We start from the raw sequence: 23,717 nt of genomic DNA on the forward strand, positions 1-23,717 counted from the left end.
CATTAAACTTGCATGTTTCAATATAAGATTGAGGAGAACATGGATTTTGTCTGACTGCTGTATCCTGATCAGGGCCTGATACCCAGGAAGGATTCAATGGCTGTATTTTTTTCCATTTTTAGTATACATGTTAGCAAGCACTCAGTGAGTGTATTTTGAATGGAAGAATGGATGCATGAAAGGCAGACCTATAAGGTACATGGAGCCCAGACAAGGAATCTTTCCATCTGCTGACTGAGTAACTTGTCTCAGTCTTCTGAGTATTTACTTGTCTAGGTATGAACACTGGGCTCCCATCACCAAATGCTAAACACCACAAACTGTCCTGGCCAGTTCAGCATCAATAATCATTTGTTGTCAATTGTGATAATATGGGTGAAAGTGCTTGGAAAATACAAGATTTAGCAAGAAGCCGGTTGCTCTTACGCAAAGAATCATCGAGCGACACATGCATGTGAAGGAGATTCTTCATCCAACATAAAATTAAGCAGAGAAATAAGTTCTTTGAGAGAAACTGGATTTGCATTTTTTTTTCAATTAAGAAAATCATATTAGGAAAATGTTCATTTCATAGGCCATTTAGAATAGGTAGGGAGTTAAGAAATCACGTGTCTCGTCTCCCACCTTTAGAACGGAAAAGACTTTCATCACTAGTGGAAGTAGAGGAGACAACCCGCCTGCTTTGGAATCTTGACTCCATTCCTGTCTGGCTATGAGACTTTGGGTAAGTCACTTAACTTACTCTTTGTGCCTCAGTCTCTTTATTCAAAATTTTAGAAAATATAACAGCTACCGGAAATATAACCCTAGGAAGATTATGTCAGATAATGCATCAGAAATACTTTGAGCGGTGCTCGTTTAATAAATATTGGCTATTATCTGCATTTTGCAAACAAAAGGTTGGAATTTCAGATCACTTAAGGGATTTATTCAAAACTGTACAACTAATACATAGTAAGACAAGATCTAGAAACCGGAACCTCTGCTTCCTGAAGTACCGTGGGGGAGATTTAAGCATTTTTTTAAAAATCTATGCTACTGAACATAACAAATATCTAAAATAGATACATGCTACACACCAATGTATTACTAGGATATCATTTTTTTCCTAAAGGAAAATATAGTTACATAGGTATGCATTAAAAAATACTAAAAAAGTAAGTACACTAAAATGCAAATAGTAGGTGTATGCTGGGGGACTAGGAATGATTTTGTTTTCTTTGTGTTTTGCTGTTTACATGTCATTAGAATACAACAGCTATGGCTTGTATAGTTGGAAAAAATTGTTATTTAAGAGCAGAACAACAATAATACCAACAACAATGAAAGCCTTATATCTTTTGAATGTATCATTACACCAAATCCTTATTTTATTTACACTGCTTTACATTTCCCAAACAATTCTAGCTTACATTCTTGCTAAGCTCCCACAGAAGCTTGTACTTTGCCAGTCCTACATGGTACTATGATCTTTAGTCTAGCTCTCCTTTTTCTCACATGTCTACATGCCATTTTCTATTGTGGGTACCTTATATGGTGGCTTTTTAAAAATGCTGGATGAATGACATACCCATCGGGATCTTGACTCTGGAGATAGTATTCCTAAGGATAACCCCAACTCCAAAATTGCTAAGATGATGTACAGAATCTCATTCTCTAGATCAGCAAATTGTGCTTCTGCATTTCTGTATTCTATTTCTAACCAAGACTTGTCTCCAGTTGTTCTTTACGAAAACACTGATTTTGTATGAAAACACTGATAAACCACAGTTAGCATTTATATTTCACAACCGATTATTGTTTCTTATCAAAAAGATTTTATTAACATCCTCGGAAAAATGTCCCAAGGGAAGTTTGAGCATGCTAACCATTTAGAATGATTTCCTATCTTTAGTGGTTTTCATGGATATTTTTATTACTTGCTAAAATAGTTTATAATCTATGTTTCAAGGCTTCTCTTAGAAAGCTTTGAGCCTATTTCCTTAGCAGAGTTATAAGAAAGAATTTAAAAGACAATGAAAAGTATGTGAGCTGTGGCACAGCCTCTCCCTGCTGCCTTTCATAACACATCTCCACCAGCAGGCTTCTGCCAGCTTCTAGGCATGTGGCCTGGTGGTTGCAGAGGCTAACAAGGCCTGGTGTTTTTTATCAACAGACTCTAGACAGACAGACACCTATGGAATGCTTCAAAGTAAGGATATGGAAATTTTCACATGATCAGTTTGGGAGAGTGGGGAGTAGTGGCATTTAACAATGCATCACACAGAAAGTAGCAGTGAGAAATTCTGTAAACACAGGAGCCCCTCAGCTTCTGACTGACAGAGGTCAGACATCTGAACTGTTATGGGATGTCAGCTGACAGACCTGTAGGGACAACATTTGCAGTAGACAGCTGGTGGCCCCAGGGGACCCCGACCCTCCACATTCTTCTTTTATTTGATCTATACTCTACTAGATAACCATCAGTTTAAAAGGGGAGTACATAGTGAAGTATATAAGACACAGTTCTCATCTTGAGAAAATTCTCTAGGCTTTCTGGGCTCAATTACCAAAATAATCATTAAACATTTATCGAGGATTCACTCTGTGTCAGGTGTCAAGTGTTTGAAGCACTTGGCATAATTCCCTTTCTATGATACTTTCTTTACACAGTTTGTTGCTAGAATTAAGAGAAGTATTTCAGGCAATATTCTTAGCACAGGCCCTGAGTTCTCAAAAAAGTTAGCAGTTTTGTTGTTAAAACGAACCAAAACTTAGGGTTCCTGGGTGGCTCAGTCAATTAAACATCTGCCTTCAGGTCATTGGTCCCAGGGTCCTGGGTCCAGTCCTGTATCAAGCCCTGCACTGGGCTCCCCACTCAGTGGGGAGGGAGTCTGCCCCCATCCCCTGCTTGTGCTCTCTTTCTTTCTCTCTCTCTTTCAAATAGGTCAATAAAACATTAAAAATAAGCTAACTGAAAACTATAACAATAACAAAAATGTCTCTTACTCAAATAAAACTCCAAGAGGCTTTTTAAAACTTTTAGTTAGATTAAGTCCCATAGCTTTGTGGTATCCCAGAATTACCCACAACCTAACTCCTGATGCATGCTAAGGGATACGTGCATCCCATCCTTAAGGGATGCAACCTACCTGATGCAAGTTTAAGGGATTGGTATTTATAAAAATAAAGCATATCCTAAATTGTATGGATATTTTTGTCAGATTTCTCAGGGAAGAAAGTATGTAGTCTTCTTCAGATTCTCAAAATATTATTTCATGGTCTGAGAAATAAAGAAGCACTATTGAAAAGAATCTGTCACCTGGGGAGTAAGGAGGTCCTAATAAGCACAACAAGGTAGTCAGGAGGAAAGAGGTGAGTGGGTCTGTTCCCTGCCTCCCCTCCCCCCATAAGAGGATTTGGAAAAGACTTGAGATGTTAGTCTCTGTGCTGGTATCTAGGGCGGCTCACTCCCCCCACCTGGAAATTCTCATTTGCCCTCTAAGGCCATTTACATAAGACGCTGTGGGATTACTGGCTGTACATCTAGCTTTGAATGGATGATTCAATGTCAGATAATTTCGTTCTGGTTTTGCAGGACTCATAGAATGTTGGCCCTGGAAAGAACCTCATACATCATGTGTTTCAGGGTTTTCAAATTTGTAGCAGATGTGCCCCTGCGCCTCTTTCTGCACCCATGGAAGGCTTCTCTAACTGGGGACAGCCTTCTTTACATCTGTGCCTTCTAAATCCTTATTAGCCCAATAGTGTATGCAGCCGTTACGGGTTGATTGAAATTAGCATGCACAGTGAAGCCAGTTTTCTAACCGTGTCATGTGCTTAATATTCTCCTATTACAGACGGGGAGACTGAAGAGATGACATTTAATATGTCCATGGATTAGACTTGAGTCCTGTGAAGCGAGTGATAGGAAAATTTTGAGATATTAAATGTTGTAATTACAAACTACAATCATTTAAGTGCCAAACGGCATCTCCTTTGCCTCTGCTGTTTTTCCCTCGTCTTTCATAGCATAAAGAAGTAAACACTTTTCAACAATCATTTATGTTCTCCCCACACACCTGTATAAAGGCAGCTAAAAGCAGTCTCCTGAGTGATGCAAAAAGATTACAAATGATTATTTTAAGTATTATTCCATGCATTGTTCTTTTATATTTTAAACAATGAGGTAGCTATGCAAAGTTACAGGCCTCAACATCCTTGCAAGGAGCACATTAAGAGTCCTCAAGCTGTTGCAACAAGGGTCAGCCATTCTGGGTGTCAGTATCCCCTACAGTAATATACTGGACACATTATAAACATAGAAAACTGGATTCTTCATGCATGGGAGAGAAAAAAATGCTTCAATGTTTGAAGAGTAGATATGAACATTTATTTTTTTTTCCTCTGTGTGTGTGTATGTGTGTGTGTGTGTATAAAAGGAAAACATATTTAAGGTGAGAGGGAAAGCCTGGGGAAAGACATGAAATAAAGGGCATTTCCATCTTTTGAAATCATTAGTCAATAACACAGACCTGGCTTCAAAATTATTAAACATCATTATAGTTCCTGTAACTTAGCATGGGCCCTCCATCTGCATTACGAGGGCATATAACTTTTGAGCCTTGTCATAAATTTTCCAGTTGTTTCTATGGGAAAAAGTGGGGGGGGGGAATGGAGTTTTTAGGCAGACCAGCAGAGATCAACTTCTGGCAAGACCTAGATTTTTTCTTTTGGGGATGGTAAGGGTGGCCAGGAAAGGGTTGATTGCCAAATGCGTAGCCATCCCTCTGCCTTCTTGATCAGATACGCTGAGTAAACTGGCTCAAATCCCACCCATCTCTTTCCTCCTGCACTGTACTCCTCTTCGCACTTTGAAAGTTATGGGTATCAATTAGAAAATAAGCCAGTGTTATACGAGAACATATTTATTGGCTGAATAATAAAACTAAGTGAAGGAATTATTAGAATTAGAATCCCCCCCGCCTTACTTGAAGTACAAGTTTCCAATACTCAAACAGAAGCAAAACCCCAAACCCAGAACGAATACATTGGTAACCTGCATCATCGGCATTCAGACGTGGGTTCAAACAATCTATCTACTTTTTTGTAACGGACTGTAGCTCTGAGGACACAGGCATACAATGAGAGACACAACAAATCAGCTTAGCAACATTGAGTCTGTACCCACCACAAAGCTTGCACTTCTTAAATGTGGTCACTTCAACTTAACACTCACAGAGGCCCCTCGGACATGCCCTGCAAAGGACGATTTGCGTACAAATTCTAGGCGATACTCTTACGAATAACAAAAAAACAAAACAAAACAAAACAAAAACAAAGAATGAACAAAAACCCCCCCAAACAAAAAACAAAACCTTGGAGACCATGGTTAATAAATAAGAGAGAAAAAGAGAACAAGAAACTGGCAAATTCCATCAGCTGGTAGGAAGGCTGAGCAGCACCTCAGACCTCATCTGAAAAACAGACAGCTGACAAGTTTCAGAGCCCAGGAGTGAAGGCTGAAGGCGAAAAGGAGCTCTGCACTATCCTCTCTGAGTATTTTCACATAATCTCCAGGGTGGGGAATTTTAATCGCTCCCTACTGCACAAACTGCGTCCTTCTAGATGTGGCTGAAACAGGTGTCTCTGCAGAGTTATAAAGTCCTTTAGCAAAGGCAGGAGGCATGGCTTTAAGTTGTTCTTTCCAAGTAAATCAATAGCAATCCCATAAATAATGTACAAAAATGAAACAACTTGACTCTCACTTATTCAAAGATCACTTCAGATCATTCTCCAAGTGCAAATCCAGATATAAAAAATAAGAAGCACAAAAGAAATGTCAGCCCTGTCTTCTGTCCCCGCCCTCCACAACCGGGCTCACTTGCTGTCCTCTCCCTGGCAGTTTGCCCTTCCACCTACACCTTAAGATAATCATTTTTCAGCCGACCTAGCCGGGTCCCATGGCTCCTGATGGTGAGGGCCAGCAGCTCGTATTTGTCCCTGAGCCCCACAGAGATGTCAAGCGTTTCCTTCAGCAGGGACCTGGTGTGGACCAGCATCCCCAGGAAGTCCTCGTTGAGCCTGCTTTCTTGCCGGCTGTCCTGTTCCTGGCCCTGCTTAAACTTGCTTTCCAGCTCAGTGAGGGACTTGTCCGAGTTGGAGTAGGCATCCCCGATCTGGTGGGACTCCCGCCGCAGGTACTTGCCATAGCTTTCTTCCCCGTCCAGGTCGTAGGAGATGCTCTTACTGATGCCCTCCAGGACACGCCCAGCATCTTCCACTTGGCGGCCCAGCACAGTGAACTCTTCCCGAAGCGTGAGGCTCAGCAGATTGCTGGCCTGGCTCCCCTCCCCCTGGGAGCAGCGCCGGTGGTCACTCACCCTGAAGAGCAGCTGGCACTTCTCAGGGTCATCATTCTCTTCATAGTCGCCATCCGGCACGAAGTAGTGGTGCAGAGTCCCATTGGACATCTCCGGGTAAAGAGGGCCATCGAAGTAGCCCTGACACAGGTGGCAGAAGAAACCCATCCAGAGGAACTTCAGGAACACCATCCTGGAGAATCAGGGTGACCGGGGACCCCGGGAGAAGACCGTCCGTCCAGGCACGAAGAAGGGGGGGTCCCCCTGGGAGTCAGTGCCTTTCCAAGACGGTGACAGCCTCAGTTCCCGCAGGCTTGCTGCACCCTGGCCCCCCCTCCCCAGCAGGCTTCATGTGGCTGTGTCACCGGTGCCTGGGGAGCACAGCCACACAGCACAGGGTGCACCCAGGCTCTTGCTCCTGTGCTCTGGACTGGAATGCTGCCTGCTCCTTCCAGGCGGTGGCGGCGGGATCACAGGCAGGAGAGGGAACCCCAGCTCCAGGGCTCTGGTGCCCCACTGTCCCTCGGAGTTCCCCCTTGCTCCTAAGAGGTGGAGCGTGTAGCTGGAGAGAAAGGCTCTTGCCTTCTGATACGATTTCAACTTCTGGACTGGGTGGGAATGTGGAGCTTTTCCTTTGGCTAATGATATCCTGAGGATCTCTCTGCTCTCAAATTACAGCTGGTTTCGTCACTTGGAAGCCAGGGAACAAGTTTGGAAAGAAACCTCTCACCAGGTCTCTGTTATTAAAGGTACAGGATCTTTTTTTTTAAGACTGGAAAGGGGACCATGCAAAATAGAATTTAGCTTGAAGGAGAAAATGAGAACAGAGTAAATAGAATGCCCATGACAGAAAGACTGATTTGCTATTAATGTCTTAGGGGAAGAGAGAAATACAACTTCACATTTTAAATAAGTACCCGTTTGATTAGATTTGTTAAGTATCTCTATTTTTATCATTAAAAATTCAACATTAAAAGGTTTGTGACTTCGAAGGCAAATTTGCAGTGTTGGATGTGGCAGTTTTGTTTGGAAATGGTTAGAGATGTTAGTAACAATACTTTGGAAGCAATAGCAATATAGAAAATGATTAATGCACGGTTGCTAGTATGTACAGGAATAAAAACTGAAAATGGAATTTTGCCAGTTTAATAAGTAAGTGGACGACTGAGATAAGTGTTTAATCCTATGAAAATGCATCCGTGCTAAGCTTTGGCAATGTATCTTTAGCCTAACGCCTTTGCAGTTACTGTCTCTTTTGAGATACTTCAAAGTTTTTGAAGAATGTAGGGCTGGCACTATTATCTCCATTTTCCGGATGGAGAAACCAAGGGACAGGATGGGAAACAAATCATTTGTAGTCACAATGTTAGACTGTATTAGAGCCAACACAGGGTCTTTTCATTTAATTAAAAAAAAAAAAAGTATTTTTTTTTCCACCAGGCCATTTTAGTTTCTGATCTATGAGTTAATTAACAAATTGGCATCCATCGGGCCAACTCATCTGTCCAAGAAATGTTTATTGAGCATTTACTCTATGCTAGAGTCTATTATAGATACGGCTACCAGAGCTGTGGAAGCCGAGACTCATGGATAGAGGAGAAGTCTGGCTAAGTAACTGGGTATTTCGTCACCGTGGTGCCACAGGCCTAGATTTTTTGAGACATGTTGACTGCACATTTTAATTCTTATCCAGATATTTGGCATCATGAAAACATGATCAAAAGGAATTTTCTTGGTGATTACGCTAACCAAAAGATGATGACTTCTTTTCACTGCATTCCAGCAGAAAACTACCACCTTCTTCATTGGAGAGACTGGACTGTTGGACTCAAGAGCCATATTACTTCATTCTTTTTTTTCCTGGGACATTCACAAATGACAACAGATGGATTCAAATTGGCCGCTGGGCCAAAGAAGGGAAGAGGAATTTACTCGGATTCACTCCACTTCTTGCACAATCCCTCCCTGACTTACGAACCGAATCGGTTAAGCAGACCTAAGTTACATACTTATTACTACTTGCTCCCTACTCTGTGCAGGGCACAGTGTTGAGTTAACTATAGAAACAGTGATGTGCAATAAAAAATTTTAGCCTACAAAGAGTTTGCTCCCTGGTTAAAGAGTCAGGCATATCTACACAAATAATCTTGATACGAATGACTGAGAGTATTTACTTTTTCCTACAATGACCCCATCTAAAGATATAAACTCCATGTCATGTATCAGGAAGGCATCACTTTGGTACAAGTAACTGAAAGTCTAATTCAATCATGGTGAAGTCAAAAAGGAATTCACTGACTTACAGAAAGTCTATAATTAGATTTTCAGTCTGCGCCTGGGCCAGAATCTAGTTTCTCTCTCACCATTTTTGGGTTCTATTTCCTCAGCTTAAATGCATTCTTGGGTAGTCCTTTTCATTTGTGGTTCCAAGATAGCTATCAGTGTCTTCCACAGTTACAAACTTCCTTGATCCTGTATAGTAGGAATGACAGGTTATGAATGGCAGGTCCTTCAAAATCAGCCTCAGTGGCCATGTTGGTTCAATTTGGACCATTAATTCATCCTTGAACCAGACTGACAGTAGTCAGAGGCTGGGGACTGGCCACTGTGCTTGAGACAATAAGGGTCCTGTTCTGCACCTGAAGGCAAGGGACCATGCAAACTACATAAATGAAAAATGTAAGGTCTTTTTTTTTTTTTTTTTTTTTTAAAGATTTTATTTATTTTATTTGACAGACAGAGATTACAAGTGGGCAGAGAGGCAGACAGAGAGAGAGGGGAGGAAGCAGGCTCCCTGCTGAGCAAAGAGCCCGATGCGGGGCTCGATCCCAGGACCCTGGGATCATGACCTGAGCTGAAGGCAGAGGCTTTAACCCACTGAGCCACCCAGGTGCCCCGAAAAATGTAAGGTCTTATTTAGGAAGAGGACATTATGAGAATGGATTTTGGGGGAAGTAACTACAAATATTCTCCCTATGCCATGCATCTGTCTTTATTAACCACTTCCGAAAGACACCAGCACTCTTCTAGTTGTGTGTAGTCAACTATTTAACAGCTGGCCTATGGGAGAAAAAAGCTCTGGTAACATTTGCTGATTTATATGGTGTGAATACACTCACCATGCCTGGGTCACTGAATGCAGTTAGGAAGATGTGTGCAATGACACACCATTATATAGCATTTCCATCATACGATAAATTCGATCCAGATAATCCCAAGAACATAGGAAATAGTAAAGCAATCACAAAGTGATAAGTTTTACATATGCATTCCCTTCATTTTAATATGACTTATTTAACTACATATTTAAGTACCATAATTTTCAATAATGACTCTGTTTAACAACTGACTTGCTAAATTCCTAAAAACCTAAGAGTTGGTTCTCACGAGCCAGTGCTAGTTAGCTCCAGCATGCCATAGCTTTTTGCACTAAAACTTCATCTTGCTCATTTTTAAGTTATTTATTTATAAGATCTTATAAATGTACGATCACGTCTCGGGCTGATCTACTAGAGTCAGAGTTAAGGTGGGCTTCTAACGATTGGCCTGAAGTAAATAGGGCCAGAGGAAATGTCCAAACCCAGATATACAAGATGAAGTCAAAAGGCAGGAATTGGATAAATTTAAGAATAAAAGAGGACCCCAGGACCAGTGGCCTGGAAGCACCTTCACCCAGTACCAGCTGTTTATTTGCAACACTTGCCACGCAGCGCCAGCAGGGTTGGCTAGTTTACAGCTTGGGTATCCTTTCTTCTTTTTGGTGCACTTTAAAATCTTGTTGTTCCTTTGGTCCAGTCCACTTCAGAGAAGGAAGCAGGAAATCAGGCTGACACCATGAGCCTAAAGACCTATAAGATTTCCTAAGCTCCATGATTTCCCCTTGCCAAAGATTTTTATGATCCCCTGACTGTTTCTGATTATGATAATAGTGGAATTTTTATAGACAAAGAGACTTGTATTAGATGAGGTCCCACTACGCAGTCTAGACATTCAAATGGTGTCTCTGGGAAGTGGAAGCTCTCACTCTCAAAAGCTCCCCTCTCCCAAACTATCAGGCTGAATCCCTAAACCATGTCAGAGAAGGAAAAAACAAGGGAGTTAGCTTGGACCAGAGTAGGGGTTCTGGGGTGGGACAAGAGAGAAAAGGAAGACAAAGGGGAGAAGATAAGAAAGCCCCAGTATTTAGCACGTTGGGTATTATTTTATCAATTAACAGGTAATCACTAGTATTTATTGAGCAGCCTTTTTTTTTTTTTACAGTGGGTGGGAAGGAGAAAGGAAGTGAAATGGTTGAGTAGGAAAGAAAAGAAGAAAGGAAGAAGGTAGAAAGTAAAGGGATGGAAGAAAGGAAGCAAGTAAAGAAGGAAGAAAAGGGAGAGAGTGGAATAGATTTTGATGATAGAATCTTTTATGTGTCACATTAACTCAGTGAAGAGGTTATTATTATTTGCTATAAGAACATTGGTTAGGGGCAATTCTTAACCAAAGCAATCACAAAGTTCCCAGGAAATAGAGGAAATATAACACACCCATGCAAACGTAATTAGAATGCTTACAAGGAAATAAGTATAATGTGGGAAGAGAGTCTGTTCCGTTCTCCCGGTCTGTCTCCATTAGTGAGAGCAGGCTATGATATGCTGAGGTAACAAATATCACCAACATGCTAACACCAAATTCAAGTCCACTGCAAGTCAGGGTGACTCAGTAACTCTCCTCCATGACTTAGCTATAATGGCATTTCCTCTAAAAACCCTTCCTTGATTCCCTAATTTTAATTAGTTCTCCCTATCGGTTCCTTTTATACCACTCTGTTTCTTCCCTCACGTTACTTTCTATTGTTTAAAATTGTACTTTAATTTATGTACTTATCTGTTCTAGTTTGTCTTTTCAGCTTAATTTACACTACAGAGAGACAGGAGGGGTATTCCCTTCTATCTCTCACGTGCCTAATACAGTCATAGGAAGTGCTTAATGAATATATCTTAGCACCCTAGGTGAAGTTGGTCACTTCCTACTTAGTGTTTCTGCAAGATGTTTTTTGCAACTAATGTTTCTTTTTCTTTTCTTTTCTTTAAATTTAAATTCAATTAATTAACATACAGTTTATATTAAAGTCTCAGAGGTAGAGTTTATATAGAGCATTTATAACATATAGTGTATATTGGTAGTTTCAGAGGTAGAGTTTAGTGGTTCATCAGTTGCAATGGGATTAGTGTTTCAATGGTACTTTTTCTTTGTTCTTCTATTAAGTGTGCTGCATTATATTGGATTATCTATGAACTAGTCTGTCTTCCCCACTTGACTGTGAATTCCTCAAGGGTAGGGGTGTATTTTATTTACCTTTATATTCTCTGTGATTAGCACAGAGCCAAGGATATAGCAAGAGCCAAATATTTGTTGTTGTGATAGTTAAACTGTAGAATTTAAGGAATTCCATTATTTAATGACGGTCAGATAATCTATCTATTTGAATACACATTTTGTCTGGCCAACAGTCAACCAGTGATGTCTCACACTTAATCTGGCAGGAGAGAAGGGGAAAAGTCCTGTGAGTTCCAATATTTAGAACATTCAAATGGGAGTATCACCCATAAGGGCGACTTTTGACCCGTCCTGAGTAAACTATGCAACAGGCTGTACATATGGTCCCAGAGTGTTCTGGTCTGTAAACTACAGAAGCATCAGACCACTCTGCAGGGTACTTTGCTATTTACCTGGTGAAGATTTTCACTTTACTGTTATTGGAAGTACATGTCCTGGGTTATAATTCAGCTAATTTAGAGAAGAATCAAACTTCATTTTTTCCCCCTCTCTGGGCAATGTTTTTTTTTTTTTCCTCATCATTTCAATCATAAAGACCAATAGAACTGGGGGAGATGAGAAAAGGCAGAGATCTAGAATAAGAGAGAGGATATACCAGTTTCACTTTGATTCTGCAAGCCCTTTGTTCAGCAACCACATGGGAAAACAAGGAGAAGCAGAAGCAGCTGTATAACCCACTGACAGTGCAGGGGACATGGGGTGCAAAGAGCCTGCACGTGGAAGTGTCTGATGAGGATCTGTGAGAGAGGCCTGCAAGGAGTGTGATGATGTAACAGAATGAAAGCTCACATCTGAGCTTGGATACAGGACATGTGTCATGAAATTTTTAGTCCAAGAGCCACTGACTGAGATTACTGACGAACAACGGGACTGAGTCAGTCCCCTTATTCAAGGACCTCTGTCGGTTCTGGTCTTAATAAAACTTATAAAGGAGTCCACAGAATGGCTGAACAGATGCCCGTCAGAAATCAGTTAGGGTGGGGAGTGGAGGGATGTGGCAGGACTAGTAATAGCATTTCACTTTCTGTGTCAGAAAACAAGAACAGCTTCCATGCTTGTATTTCTCGGTCCTTGGCTGCCTTTTTTCAAGATCTTGGAGATTTAGAAATTGTCTTGCAGCGAGAAAGTCCTTGATTATGTTTTGAATCCAAATCCAAATCCAGTTTTTAATTCTAAAGAAATGTAGTTGGAAGAGGATGATAGGGTTATTTTGAAGATGAGTCAAAATGGGCCTGTCGATATTGCCTTTGGGAGGAAAAGTCTGAATGCACTTCAGAAAGCTTATTAGCAGATCCTGGTTCCAGGCTAGACCCAATTTCGTCCACTTCTTATTTTGCAGCTTTGTTTATGCTGCTTAATGAACGCCGACACTTAATTTCTCCCTCCCGTTAACTACTCCTCATTTGGCCCTTAGTGCTGATGACCCTAAATGTCGAACAGATGAAGGCAGAAGAGTAGACTCACAGAGACATTTGAGATATAGCAATTTACTTAAATATGGTCTTTAGGTATTTTATCTGTTTAGGGCATGCTCTTGGTTCAACCTGGGATGTTTTTCAATCTGACCTAGGTCAGAGTAAGTGCTCTGCAAATATTTGTTGTTGGAGTTTATTAAGCCAGCGATTATAAGTGAGGTTACCAATTTAATACCGACCATATGTTTTGAACCACGGACATGAGAGGGCTCAATGGGACAGACTTAAGACACAATTCATTAGAGTGATTAAGACTCTTCCATAGGATCTACGGATCCCATAACGAAAAATTCTTTGGACTGGGGAAACATACTCATTTGCTGACAACCTTTTCTGGCAAAGCTTTTGTTCATAATAAACAACTCTTAATTTGTCAATAGTGAGTCTGGGTCACAGCCTGCCTTGTCTTTAGTCTTTAGTTTGTCTTTAGTTTTTCTTATTTTATTTTCACCAAAGAACAAACGGAAAATAAAACAATGTAAAAATCTATAAAAAGAAAGTATGGTAGACTTGATTACATACAAAAGCATATGTGAAATTTGTTATTGTCACAATTGTGCATTGGGACAATTACAACACATTTTTTTTAAGACTTTATTTATTTATTTGATAGACAGAGATCACAAGTAGGCAGAGAGGCAGGCAGAGAGAGAGAGAGAGGGAAGCAGGCTCCCCGCTGAGCAGAGAGCCCGATGTGGGACTCAATCCCAGGACCCTGAGATCATGACCCGAGCCGAAGGCAGTGGCTTAACCCACTGAGCCACCCAGGCGCCCCTACAGCACATTTTGATAAGAAATGTTTAACATTCTTAGTATATATTGAGTTCATAAAATCCAATAAGAAAAACACTAGAACCTCAGAAGATAAATGATCAAGTGACACAAGTTGGCAATTTTCAGTAGAGAAAATTACATTCCTGTTTAACATATAAAGTAGGTAGCCTTGTAAATAATGAAAAACCAGAAATGAAAGTAACAGTGAGATAGTATTTGTTCTAATATTAGCGTAAAATAGTTATACTTCTTAATGCTATAATGACATAGAAAGATAAATGTTCTTATGTATTGAAGATGGAAATATTAATGGGTCTGACCTTTCTACAAAGCAATGTGGTTATTTGTATTGAGAGAGTTAAAATTTTTCATATGTTTGGTCCTGATATTTTGTTTTTAGAATATATGCCAGAAACATAAATATGTACAAATACATAGAAAGGGGCACTTGGGTTGTGCAGTCGGTTGAGTAGCTGCCTTTGGCTCAGGTCATGGTCCCAGGGTCCTGGAATCAAGTTCTGCATTAGGCTTCTTGCTCAGCAGGGAGCCTGCTTCTCTCTCTGCCTCTGCCTGCCACACTGCCTGCTTGTGTGTTCTTTCTCTCTGTCTCTCTCTCTCTCACTGATAAAATCTTGTAAAAAAAAGAAAAAAGAAAAACATAGAAAGATTTATAAACAAAGACATCCACTACTGCATTGTTTTTGTAATAGAAAGGTAAAAATAAACAAAATGTCCCAAAGAGGAAAGAAAAAGAAAAACTAAACTAAATACCTAGTGTATCCTTAAGTTGGAAAGATTTTACATCTTTTGAAAATCAAATTTTTTGTTAAGATTTATTTATTTGAGAGAGACTGAGAGAGCGCCATGGGTAGGGACAGAGGGAGAAGGAAAGAGAAACCTAAGCAAACTGCATGCTGAGTGTAGAGCTTAACGTGGGTTGCAATCTCATGAGTGTGAGGTCATGACCTGAGCTAAAACCAAGCCTTAGAGGCTTAGCTGACTGCACCATCCAGGCACCCCTGAAAGTTAAATTTAAGATATTTTTAATAAAATGAGAAAGTGTTGTGATACAATACGATATGAAAAATGATTACTAAAGAAAACAGTAAAAACAATACAAGTCCAAGATAGTAATATGACAAAAGGTAACATGCTTATTTCTATGGAGGTTTTATGTATGTTATTCTTTAATTTGGTCTGCCTTTCTTGCATTTTCCATAGCAGGATATGGTATGACATTTAGGAAGAAAAAGAGAAACAAAGGAAAGAAAATAGTACCGAGAGACAGAAAATCTTGCATTCTGAAAGCACCCACTTCACAAAGCTCCTGACTTTACATTCTTTAGGCAGAAAGCTTCTCTGTTATCCTGATCCTGGGACTGCAGACAGCAGACACTCATTTGCATTAGTCTCCTAAACCACTTGGCCCTGGAGCAGGATACCTAAACACTTCGGATTTGGTAACCTCTAGTAGATTCATTCCACTGTCAAAATAAAAGCACATTCTATTACTGTGGACTTTGAGGTTAAATTCCTAGATTTTTTGGTCTGGGATTTTCATTGCCACTATTAAGGATTGGGCTGGAGGGCAAGGTAAGGGGGCATGCAATCTGCAAGTGTTGGAGAGTGTTATTTTGTGATAAAGCGTCTCTACTCTTGGGTAGGATTTCTAACCAGAAATCCTAAAATCCAGGGATTACAGTCAAGCTAAATAAGCCAAGACGACTAGATTTTAATTTTTTTTCCTTTCTCATGTCCAAGTCCCTTGTATATTTATTAAGACTGCTGCTTCCCAGATTTTGCCTCATACCACCACCTAAATGAAGGAATTTCTATTATGTAGCTTCAGAGGCTAAATTATATCCTGTAATGTACATGAGAAAATTTTTAAAAATCTACATCATTAGATACTTACCATATTTTTCCTCTTTCATTTCTTTTAATGTAAATGATGTCTTCCTTCAGGGATCGTTAAACCAAGTTTGAAGATGTGTGGTTGTCTACATGCAAATATTATAAGGAAAATGGGAGGAAAAGCATAATTTCCCATTCTCAATGATGAAAAATAAAAAAAGGGCAGGCTTTAATAAGATGTAAGAAAAAAAATCTGTCTTGGTCCTAAAACAATTCACTGAAAATATCTTTTGAAGTGTTTTTTTAAAAGCTGTATAGAAATTTAAAAATGAAGTTTGGATATTAAGAAAGTTTAAAAATAGAGCATATGCTACCAGGGAGGTCTGTCAAGTAACCAAGTAACTGATGATGTTTAAAAAGTCTCTGAACTGGATTTTAAAAAACAGAGAATCCTTTTTTTTTTCCCCCAAAGTAGGCCAGTCCCTGGTATAAACTGACAGCAAACTATAATTTACGAATAGTGAAAAGACTTGTGACTTAGAATAACACTGTTGTGACAGCACAGTAACATAAAAGGATTGAGTATTTAATGTAGAGAGAACACAAAATAAAAACATTCTCAGTCCTAGAGAATTTAGTTAGTATCAGGTATACTGAGCCATTTCCCTGTGGGGTGTGTCACTGGGTCCATGTATGTTTAGATACGATGAGCATGGGGCTTTTTGCCTAGGATAAGCCATCTTTCTTTTTTGTCCTCCCAAATGGTTTATTGATAATGGCTTTATCTCAAAAGTAAAAGCCAAATGGAAAAGGACAAAATGATCCCCAGAGAAGAAAAATATTTCTGTCAAGAAGAATATAAACAAGTTTAAAAATAACCGAAAGTGATTTGTCATTAAAATGCCATTAAAATTACTAAATTCTAAACTCTAATTCAAAAAATTAGAATGATTTTTACACTCTCTAATTAGAAAAAAAAATGTTTCTTATTTTTAACCTCCTGGACCCTCCTTGGTTCAGTATGGCTACATTCCAAAGCTGTTTGAAGAGAAGAAAGGGATTAACATTGGAATGGTGAATAGTCTGTAGTTTGCACTCATGGGTACTGGGCTCCAACAGCTGACAGGAAGGAGGAAAAACTAAGCATTCAGATATTAGGTCTATATGAAATCAAACATCAGACTACTTGGATACATCCAGATTTTAGGTACTTGGCAATGTGTAAGCAAAATGTTTTTGTGGTTTGCTTTTACTCTAGATATTTTATTTTATTTTTAATTTATTTTTTTTAAAGATTTTCTTTATTTAACAGACAGAGACCACAAGTAGGCAGAGAGGCAGGCAGAGAGAGAGAGGGGGAAACAGGTTCCCTGTTGAGCAGAGAGCGGGACACGGGGCTCAATTCCAGGACCCTGAGATCACAACCTGAGCCAAAGGCAGAAGCTTAACCCACTGAACCACCCAGGCTCCCCTCTAGATATTTTAATACATTGGGATCTTAGCTCTAGAATCCTAAACATGAAGATGTTTATAGACATTTTAATTTGAGGAAGAAGGACTATTGTTTGAAAAGGACCATCCTAAACCATCCCAGAGTATCATCAGAATATATGAACTCAAATAAGACCAGTCAATTTAAGACACTAGAAAAAAAAAATTACACTATTTTGTGATTTTGTGCTTTTTGCTAAGATGAGATGACAGAAGATGAATATACCCTCCAATCTGAAATGACTACAACACCTGACATGGTACATTAAATAAGAATTTTCAAGGGCCACCTGGGTGGCTCAGTCAGTTAAATGTCTGACTTCAGCTCAGGTCATGATCTCAGGGTCCTGGGATCAAGCCCTGCATTGTCAGGCTTTAGACTCAGTGGGGAGTCTGCTTTTCCCTCTCTCTCTCCCTCTGCCCCTCCCTCGGCTCGTGGTCTCACTTTCTTTCTCTCAAATAAATAATTAAAATCTTTGAAAAAGTTTTCAAAACATTAGGCATCAGGCAAGGAAGACAATGGCCCCAGAAATTTGGGAAACCTGAGATAGTATAAGGAAGGGAGTATCAGGTGGCGAAGGGGGGTGGAGGTCCAGGGAGACTGGGTTGACTAGAGTTCACAGAGCAGGGTCGTGGAGAGGCTAGAACCACACAGAGAAGGACCCCCAGAAATCCGTAGAGGGTCTTCTTCAAGTCTTCAGCTGAGTAGTGATCAGCACATGCATAAAAGGAAAATACCAGAAGTGGAGAAAGAACCACTGAAAGGATTAGAGGGAACAATTTCTAGTGCTCACACAGGGCTCTTGCCATGATGGAATAAATCATGGACCCACCAGACATACCACATGGTAAATCCAGCAGTAGGATGATAGCAGGATGAGAAGACAGACATGGTAAGGGCACTAGAAGATCAGCATAAAACTGGCCATTTACCTAGCCATCTTTCCTCCCCTTTTATATGCTCTGGTAGCATGGAAGATTAGGAAGCTCTTGCTGGCCTTCAATACCTCCAGATGCAATGGGCTCCCTACCACAGCTACTACTGCTGTCCTGCCAAGTGTGAGATATTTCTTCAAGGTGCTTTTCATTTTTCGAGGCTGCACCCAAGAAAAAAAGGCCCTCAGGAGTTTTCTACTCTTGGATTTGAGCTTATATTAGGGGTTCTATTATTTTCCCTTACTCCTACTTTAGGACTCTATTCTTGGAGTCAAAAATATGCTGGCTTACCAAATTCTGTCTACCTCTTTTACTTTCTCTGAAAATCTTCTTCCTATTTCCTCCAGCCCATACAACTTTTGTGGATTTTCTCTGCAGTAGGAAACACTGGTTAGCTTCCTGCAAATTCATTGTGTATGCCAGAATTGGAACTATTGGGAGCTTAAAACTTTCAAGTTGGGTTATTTTATTTTTATCTGCATTTCCTCCACTGCATCCCTTCACAAATAGACTGTAGGAGACCAAAAAAACCAACACCAAAACCAAACCAAAACAAACAAACAAAAAGAAACCACATGTAGTCAGGTTATCATTCTGTTAGAATTGCACATGTTTTCTCCTGGCATATTGCCCTTGTTTAGTTTTATTCTGTTGTTTCATAGCCAGTGGAGAGTCAGAAGAGTCCTCGGAAATGCATGAACATGTGTGCATACCTACAATGAGTTATTAAGGGCAAAGAGGATAACATGCGAGATAAATTTAGACGATGGGCAACATTCCTCGAGGGCTATCCCTGGTTATGATCTTGAGAACCCTCTCTAATACCAGCTTTGGTCTGTAGACTATTACTCAGATGCGGAGCTTACAGCCCTGACATCCAAAATCTATTGAATCATTTCTTAGATTAAACAGGCACATCCGTCCTGTGTCTGAGCTGAGAAGTGTTATCAAAAGTTCCCCAGGAGAAAAGTCACAGGAGACTACCCAATCTTACAAGATATGGAAGAAATAGGTAAATGACTGAATATCTAAGTTTTGTCTAATTTCTTGGTCATTGTTGTACCTATTGTAAAATGGACTCTGAAAATTATGGAGCAACTTTCAAAGTGCAAAGTGACACTGTCTTCTATCAATAAATATTTTTTATAAAAAAAAAGACTTTTGAGAGAAATCTTGCTAAGGTTGCAGAGATATGGCTGTAACAATAGCTAAATATTATCATATTTCATCCAGTCTAAGATGTTATCAGCTTTAAGATGTACCATCATTTTGTGTACTAAAAAAAAAAAAAGAAAAGACAGTCAATAAAACTATAACAGAATTCTATCTTAGAGTATTTTTAAAACTATTTATTTATTTATTTATTTATTTATATTTGCCAGAGAGAAACACAGCAAGAGAGGGAACATAAGGAGGGGGAGTGGGAAAGGGAGAAGCAGGCTTCCTACTGAGCAGGGAGTCCAATGTGGGGTTCATCCTAGGACCCTGGGATCATGACCAAAGCCGAAGGCAGATGCTTAAGTACTGAGCCACTCAGAAGCCCCGAAATAATTTATTGATAAAGTCCTTTTCAACTTATTTAAACATAAACTTTTACGATTTATTTCTTTGGGCGTATATTAAAAGGAAAGTACAAAAGAAATTAACTCTTTCCTTCCTTCCTTCCTCTCTTGTTTTAGTCTTCATGATCCCACAGATTGGAACTTGAGCTCAAAGTTGGAAGGATATTTCTTTCTTACAAATTCTTGTTTAACACCCCATTACTTGTGCTATGTAAAATATGAATTGGTCTTATCAGTTTGTCATTTCCGTAAGATTCCTTTTACCTCTTCCCGGTATCAGTTTATCTTGTCTTCATTTCTACTGCTTGGTGTGTGATAGATGATCTTTGTGTAGATACTTAAGTAAGAAAATGTTAACGGTCTCATTTACTTGCAGGTATTGATGTGATTTGGAATTCTGGGGTCCAGAGCTGATGGCCAAGAAAGAATTCTTGGGATGTCTTTGGTGCAAAAAGGTGACTTTATTGAAGCATGGGGTCAGGACACTTGGGTGGATAGAACTGCTGCCCCAGGACTGTAAGAGGCAACTGATTTTATACTTTGCGGCTGGAGGAAGGAAAGATAAAGGGAAGTTTCCACAAGGATTTTCAAATGCTAAAGAACACTCACAGGATCCCAGAGGCCTAGCTAGTGTCAAGCCAGTGTTGTTTTTCCCTCTAGGAAAGCATCAGCAGACAGCTGGGAGCTTCCTGGAGGAATGTTACACTCCACCTGCCTCACTGGGTGGCAGGTTATAAGGAAATTTAATTTTATCCGCATTTCTTTCTGCCTTTGTTTTCCCCATCAGGTATCTTTCTTAGGTCTTGATTTTTTTGCTTGCAAGAAAATACGGAACTTTGTGATTTTTCAACAATGATATTTGTGTCTTTAATATCAATGTCACAATATTCCTTTTCTGTCACCTCAAACATACATTTTAACTTTTGTTTCAATTGGAATCACAGTGCTACCTTTTTAAAAGATACTGGAGGAAGCCAAGGACACTCAGCACATATACAAACAACTAAGCACATTGTCAGTTGAAGTGACAATAATGTGGGCATCCGCAGTTGAATTCACACAAGAACAAAGAACAACATTTACCTCACAGATGCTCCCTGGTCAACAGGGACTACAAATTATTCTCTTGTTTTGGGTTGCTCTGAGCCTCTTGAAAATGATGCAGTCAAGGTTGAAATGCTAGGGGAACACTCGCCTGGCTCATACTCATTTGAGCCCTCACAGGCATGTCCCAATTGGAGATAATTCTCTTCCTGGACTGACCCTTGTAGTTCTTACGATTGCAGAACACACCTCAACAACACGCATCAGGGCGCTTTGAAACAAGGTTCATTACTCACAAGTCGTAGAAGGTGGATAGCACACCCAGGGCCGCAGAGTAAGGTAGCACTAAGAGAGAGAGAGGTAAAGAGAGAAAGAATGAGACAGAGAGACGGACCTAGGGTTTCCCAGGTTCACTATTAATTGGTTAATTTAAAACACAAGAGTGGGAAGTAAGCCTGGAGAAGGGAAAGCAGGGTTACTCAGACTGAGCTTTTTAAAAGGGGAAACTCAGTGGGTGGGGAGTTGTGTAGCTGCCAATGTGTTTATTTGAGATGAAGGTCTTCGAAATGGATGCCTTGACTACGAAAGCTTAATGTCAAGCACTGACATTACAATAAAAAAAAGCTAATGGTCAGACATTCACGCTAAACATCTATTGTAAGACACTTCCTAACTTCAGAGCTGTGAAAGCATTACAGAAAACGTGTTTTGGAACTAAAGAAATGCAAGATTTTATCACTGGCTGAGTGCTTTACACAACACTTAATGTAATCATCGCAAATCAGTATTACCACTTTTCATCTCTGTTTTGCAGATGAGGGATTTTGAAGCTCATGGAGACATATAACTTGCCCTTGGTCATAAAACTGGCAGATTAAGGAACTAAGATTTTAACACACTCTGCCTGATAGAAAAACCCAAGCTCCTTGCCACTGTGCTAACCTTGCCCCGGGGACAGGAATGAGGGAGTCCAAGGCTGCTTTAAAGCTAGTGTGGCTCTCCAAAATCACTTTGACATTATTTTTGTTCCAAATTATTTGCTTGCTCTCAAAGCAAACTTCATGGTATGATTTAGAGTAAGTATTCACTATACACTTGTATACACTATACACTTCTGAGTATTGAATGTCCATAATATGACAAAGTTATGTTATGGGAAAATACATCTGTTGAGAAAAAATTTGTAATGGGGACTTTCATAACAATGCATGCAAAAGTCCAGATGGTTTGGATAACTCCAGGGTCCAAAAGTGTTATCCATTACTGCTATATTAAAATGTATTAAATACCACTTAAAAGGTATTACTTGCCAGTCAACAAATAACAGAGTGTTTTGTGATCATCCTTATTTCAAGGATATTTTTTTCTGTTTTTCAAACTTATTTTCATACTTATTTTCAAATACATATTCAAATTCTTAATAGCTATTATACCAAAGGCAATGAGCGTAGATTCTCATGCTTAAGAGGGAGTGAGTTGGGTAAAAGTGAAGAGCAGAATGAAAGGGAGAGCCATATTCACCTGTCAGAGCATATCCATTTCTAGTAGGCCAGGTCCAGGTGTGGTGCAAGAAACTTCTGTTCTTGGACTCAGTACTAAAGAAAAGAGGTGTTAGCTGCTCTCTAACACAAATCTTGGCATTGAGAATCACGTGCTCTCTCCAGCCACATCCCCACCCACCAGCAGAACCGAGGAATGTAACTGCAAACAAGTAACATCTTATAGTAATACCAAGGCCCCTTTTTATCATCTTTCACATCTTCCTTAGGGTTCAAGTAAATAGGGTCTGTTCTGGGGTTTGCACAGTGCTGGGTTAAAGTCTGGGGAGATTTTTTTTTACTATAAAGACATGGTAAATTACTTGTGTTTTATATGTGATATAATACTAATCAAATTGATTTCTCTTATGTTATTCTATGGAGTCAATGAATCATGGACTCTTGGCCAGGAGGTTTCTTAGATATCACCTAATCTAACTCTCAGTGCAACAGAGGAATATTCTTAATCTTATCACTAGCAAGCAGTCCCTGAACACTTGTTGGAATTTCTCCAGTGATGGAGAAAAAAGCAGTTTACTCCATTATCAGAAAGTGCTTATTTATGCTGAGCTAAGCTTTATATTCTGCCATGATCATCTGTTGGTATCAGTGCTCCCCTCTATTTTATCATGTTTTCTTCTTGTTTAGACATATTTGTACTGGACATGGCAGTTAATTTTTCTTTTTAGTTTTACCCTCCTGCCTACTGGGCAACAGATGATTGAGTTAAGAGCAAACAGTTGACCCAGAAAGAATATGAACCGAGGGATGTTGAGACCATGCCTGATCATAGAACACTTCACAGTGGATGCCCCAGGATTTAGAATGTGAACGTCAGTGGGGACGACCTTAAAGTAAACACAACCCAAATGGAAGGACTAACTGTATCTCGAATCATCATGAACAAAAGGTAGAATTGATTGATATAGAGAAAAGAGGCCTAGTTCCTTTCTATTATTTTAAATGAATCTTTCAGCATAAGTCTATCTCAAGAGTATCAGCCAAGTATGATAATTGTCAGAATTGTCATGCCCAGGTCTTACTTGACAGGGGCCAAGGACTGAACCTCACAGAATATGATCTTTTTTTTTTTTAATTAACATATAATGTATTATTTGCTTCAGGGATATGGTACAGGTCTGTAAAGAATATGATCTTAAGAGACAATATATTGGTCTTTGGGAGAGAGTTTTTTTTTTTTTTTTTAAGGATTTTATTTATTTATTTCACAGAGGGAAAGAGACCACAAGCAGGCAGAGAGGGTAGGGTGGGGGGGGGAAGCAGGCTCCCTGCTGAGCAGAGAGCCCAATGTGGGGTTCAATCAAAGTACCCTGAGATCATGACCTGAGCTGAAGGCACCCCATGGGAGAGAACTCTTGA

The 23,717-nt window shown here is 39.8% G+C and overlaps 1 protein-coding gene and 1 long non-coding RNA gene across 2 annotated transcripts in view; one reads left to right on the plus strand and one right to left on the minus strand.

The window, feature by feature from the left end:
• Positions 1–22,655, plus strand: part of LOC123387770 — a 206,265-nt gene extending 183,610 nt beyond the window's left edge. Inside the window, exons 5-6 of the long non-coding RNA XR_006602266.1 lie at positions 631–724; positions 20,132–22,655. This is a non-coding gene — a long non-coding RNA (uncharacterized LOC123387770). The remainder of the gene's footprint in view (positions 1–630; positions 725–20,131) is intronic.
• FIBIN (fin bud initiation factor homolog) lies at positions 4,892–6,996 on the minus strand. The gene has a single exon (XM_004755885.3). The coding sequence runs from the start codon at positions 6,531–6,533 to the stop codon at positions 5,898–5,900; it is 636 nt and encodes a 211-aa protein (XP_004755942.1). The 5' UTR covers positions 6,534–6,996; the 3' UTR covers positions 4,892–5,897.
• Positions 22,656–23,717: the final 1,062 nt, after the last annotated feature.

This window comes from Mustela putorius, unplaced genomic scaffold (assembly GCF_011764305.1).
Source record: "Mustela putorius furo isolate JIRA1106 unplaced genomic scaffold, ASM1176430v1.1 tig00003859_pilon_pilon_pilon, whole genome shotgun sequence".
Lineage (NCBI taxonomy): Eukaryota > Metazoa > Chordata > Mammalia > Carnivora > Mustelidae > Mustela > Mustela putorius.

Excerpts from the sequence above, each read along its gene's own strand:
- FIBIN (XM_004755885.3), bottom strand. The coding sequence starts at position 6,533 with ATGGTGTTCCTGAAGTTCCTCTGGATGGGTTTCTTCTGCCACCTGTGT.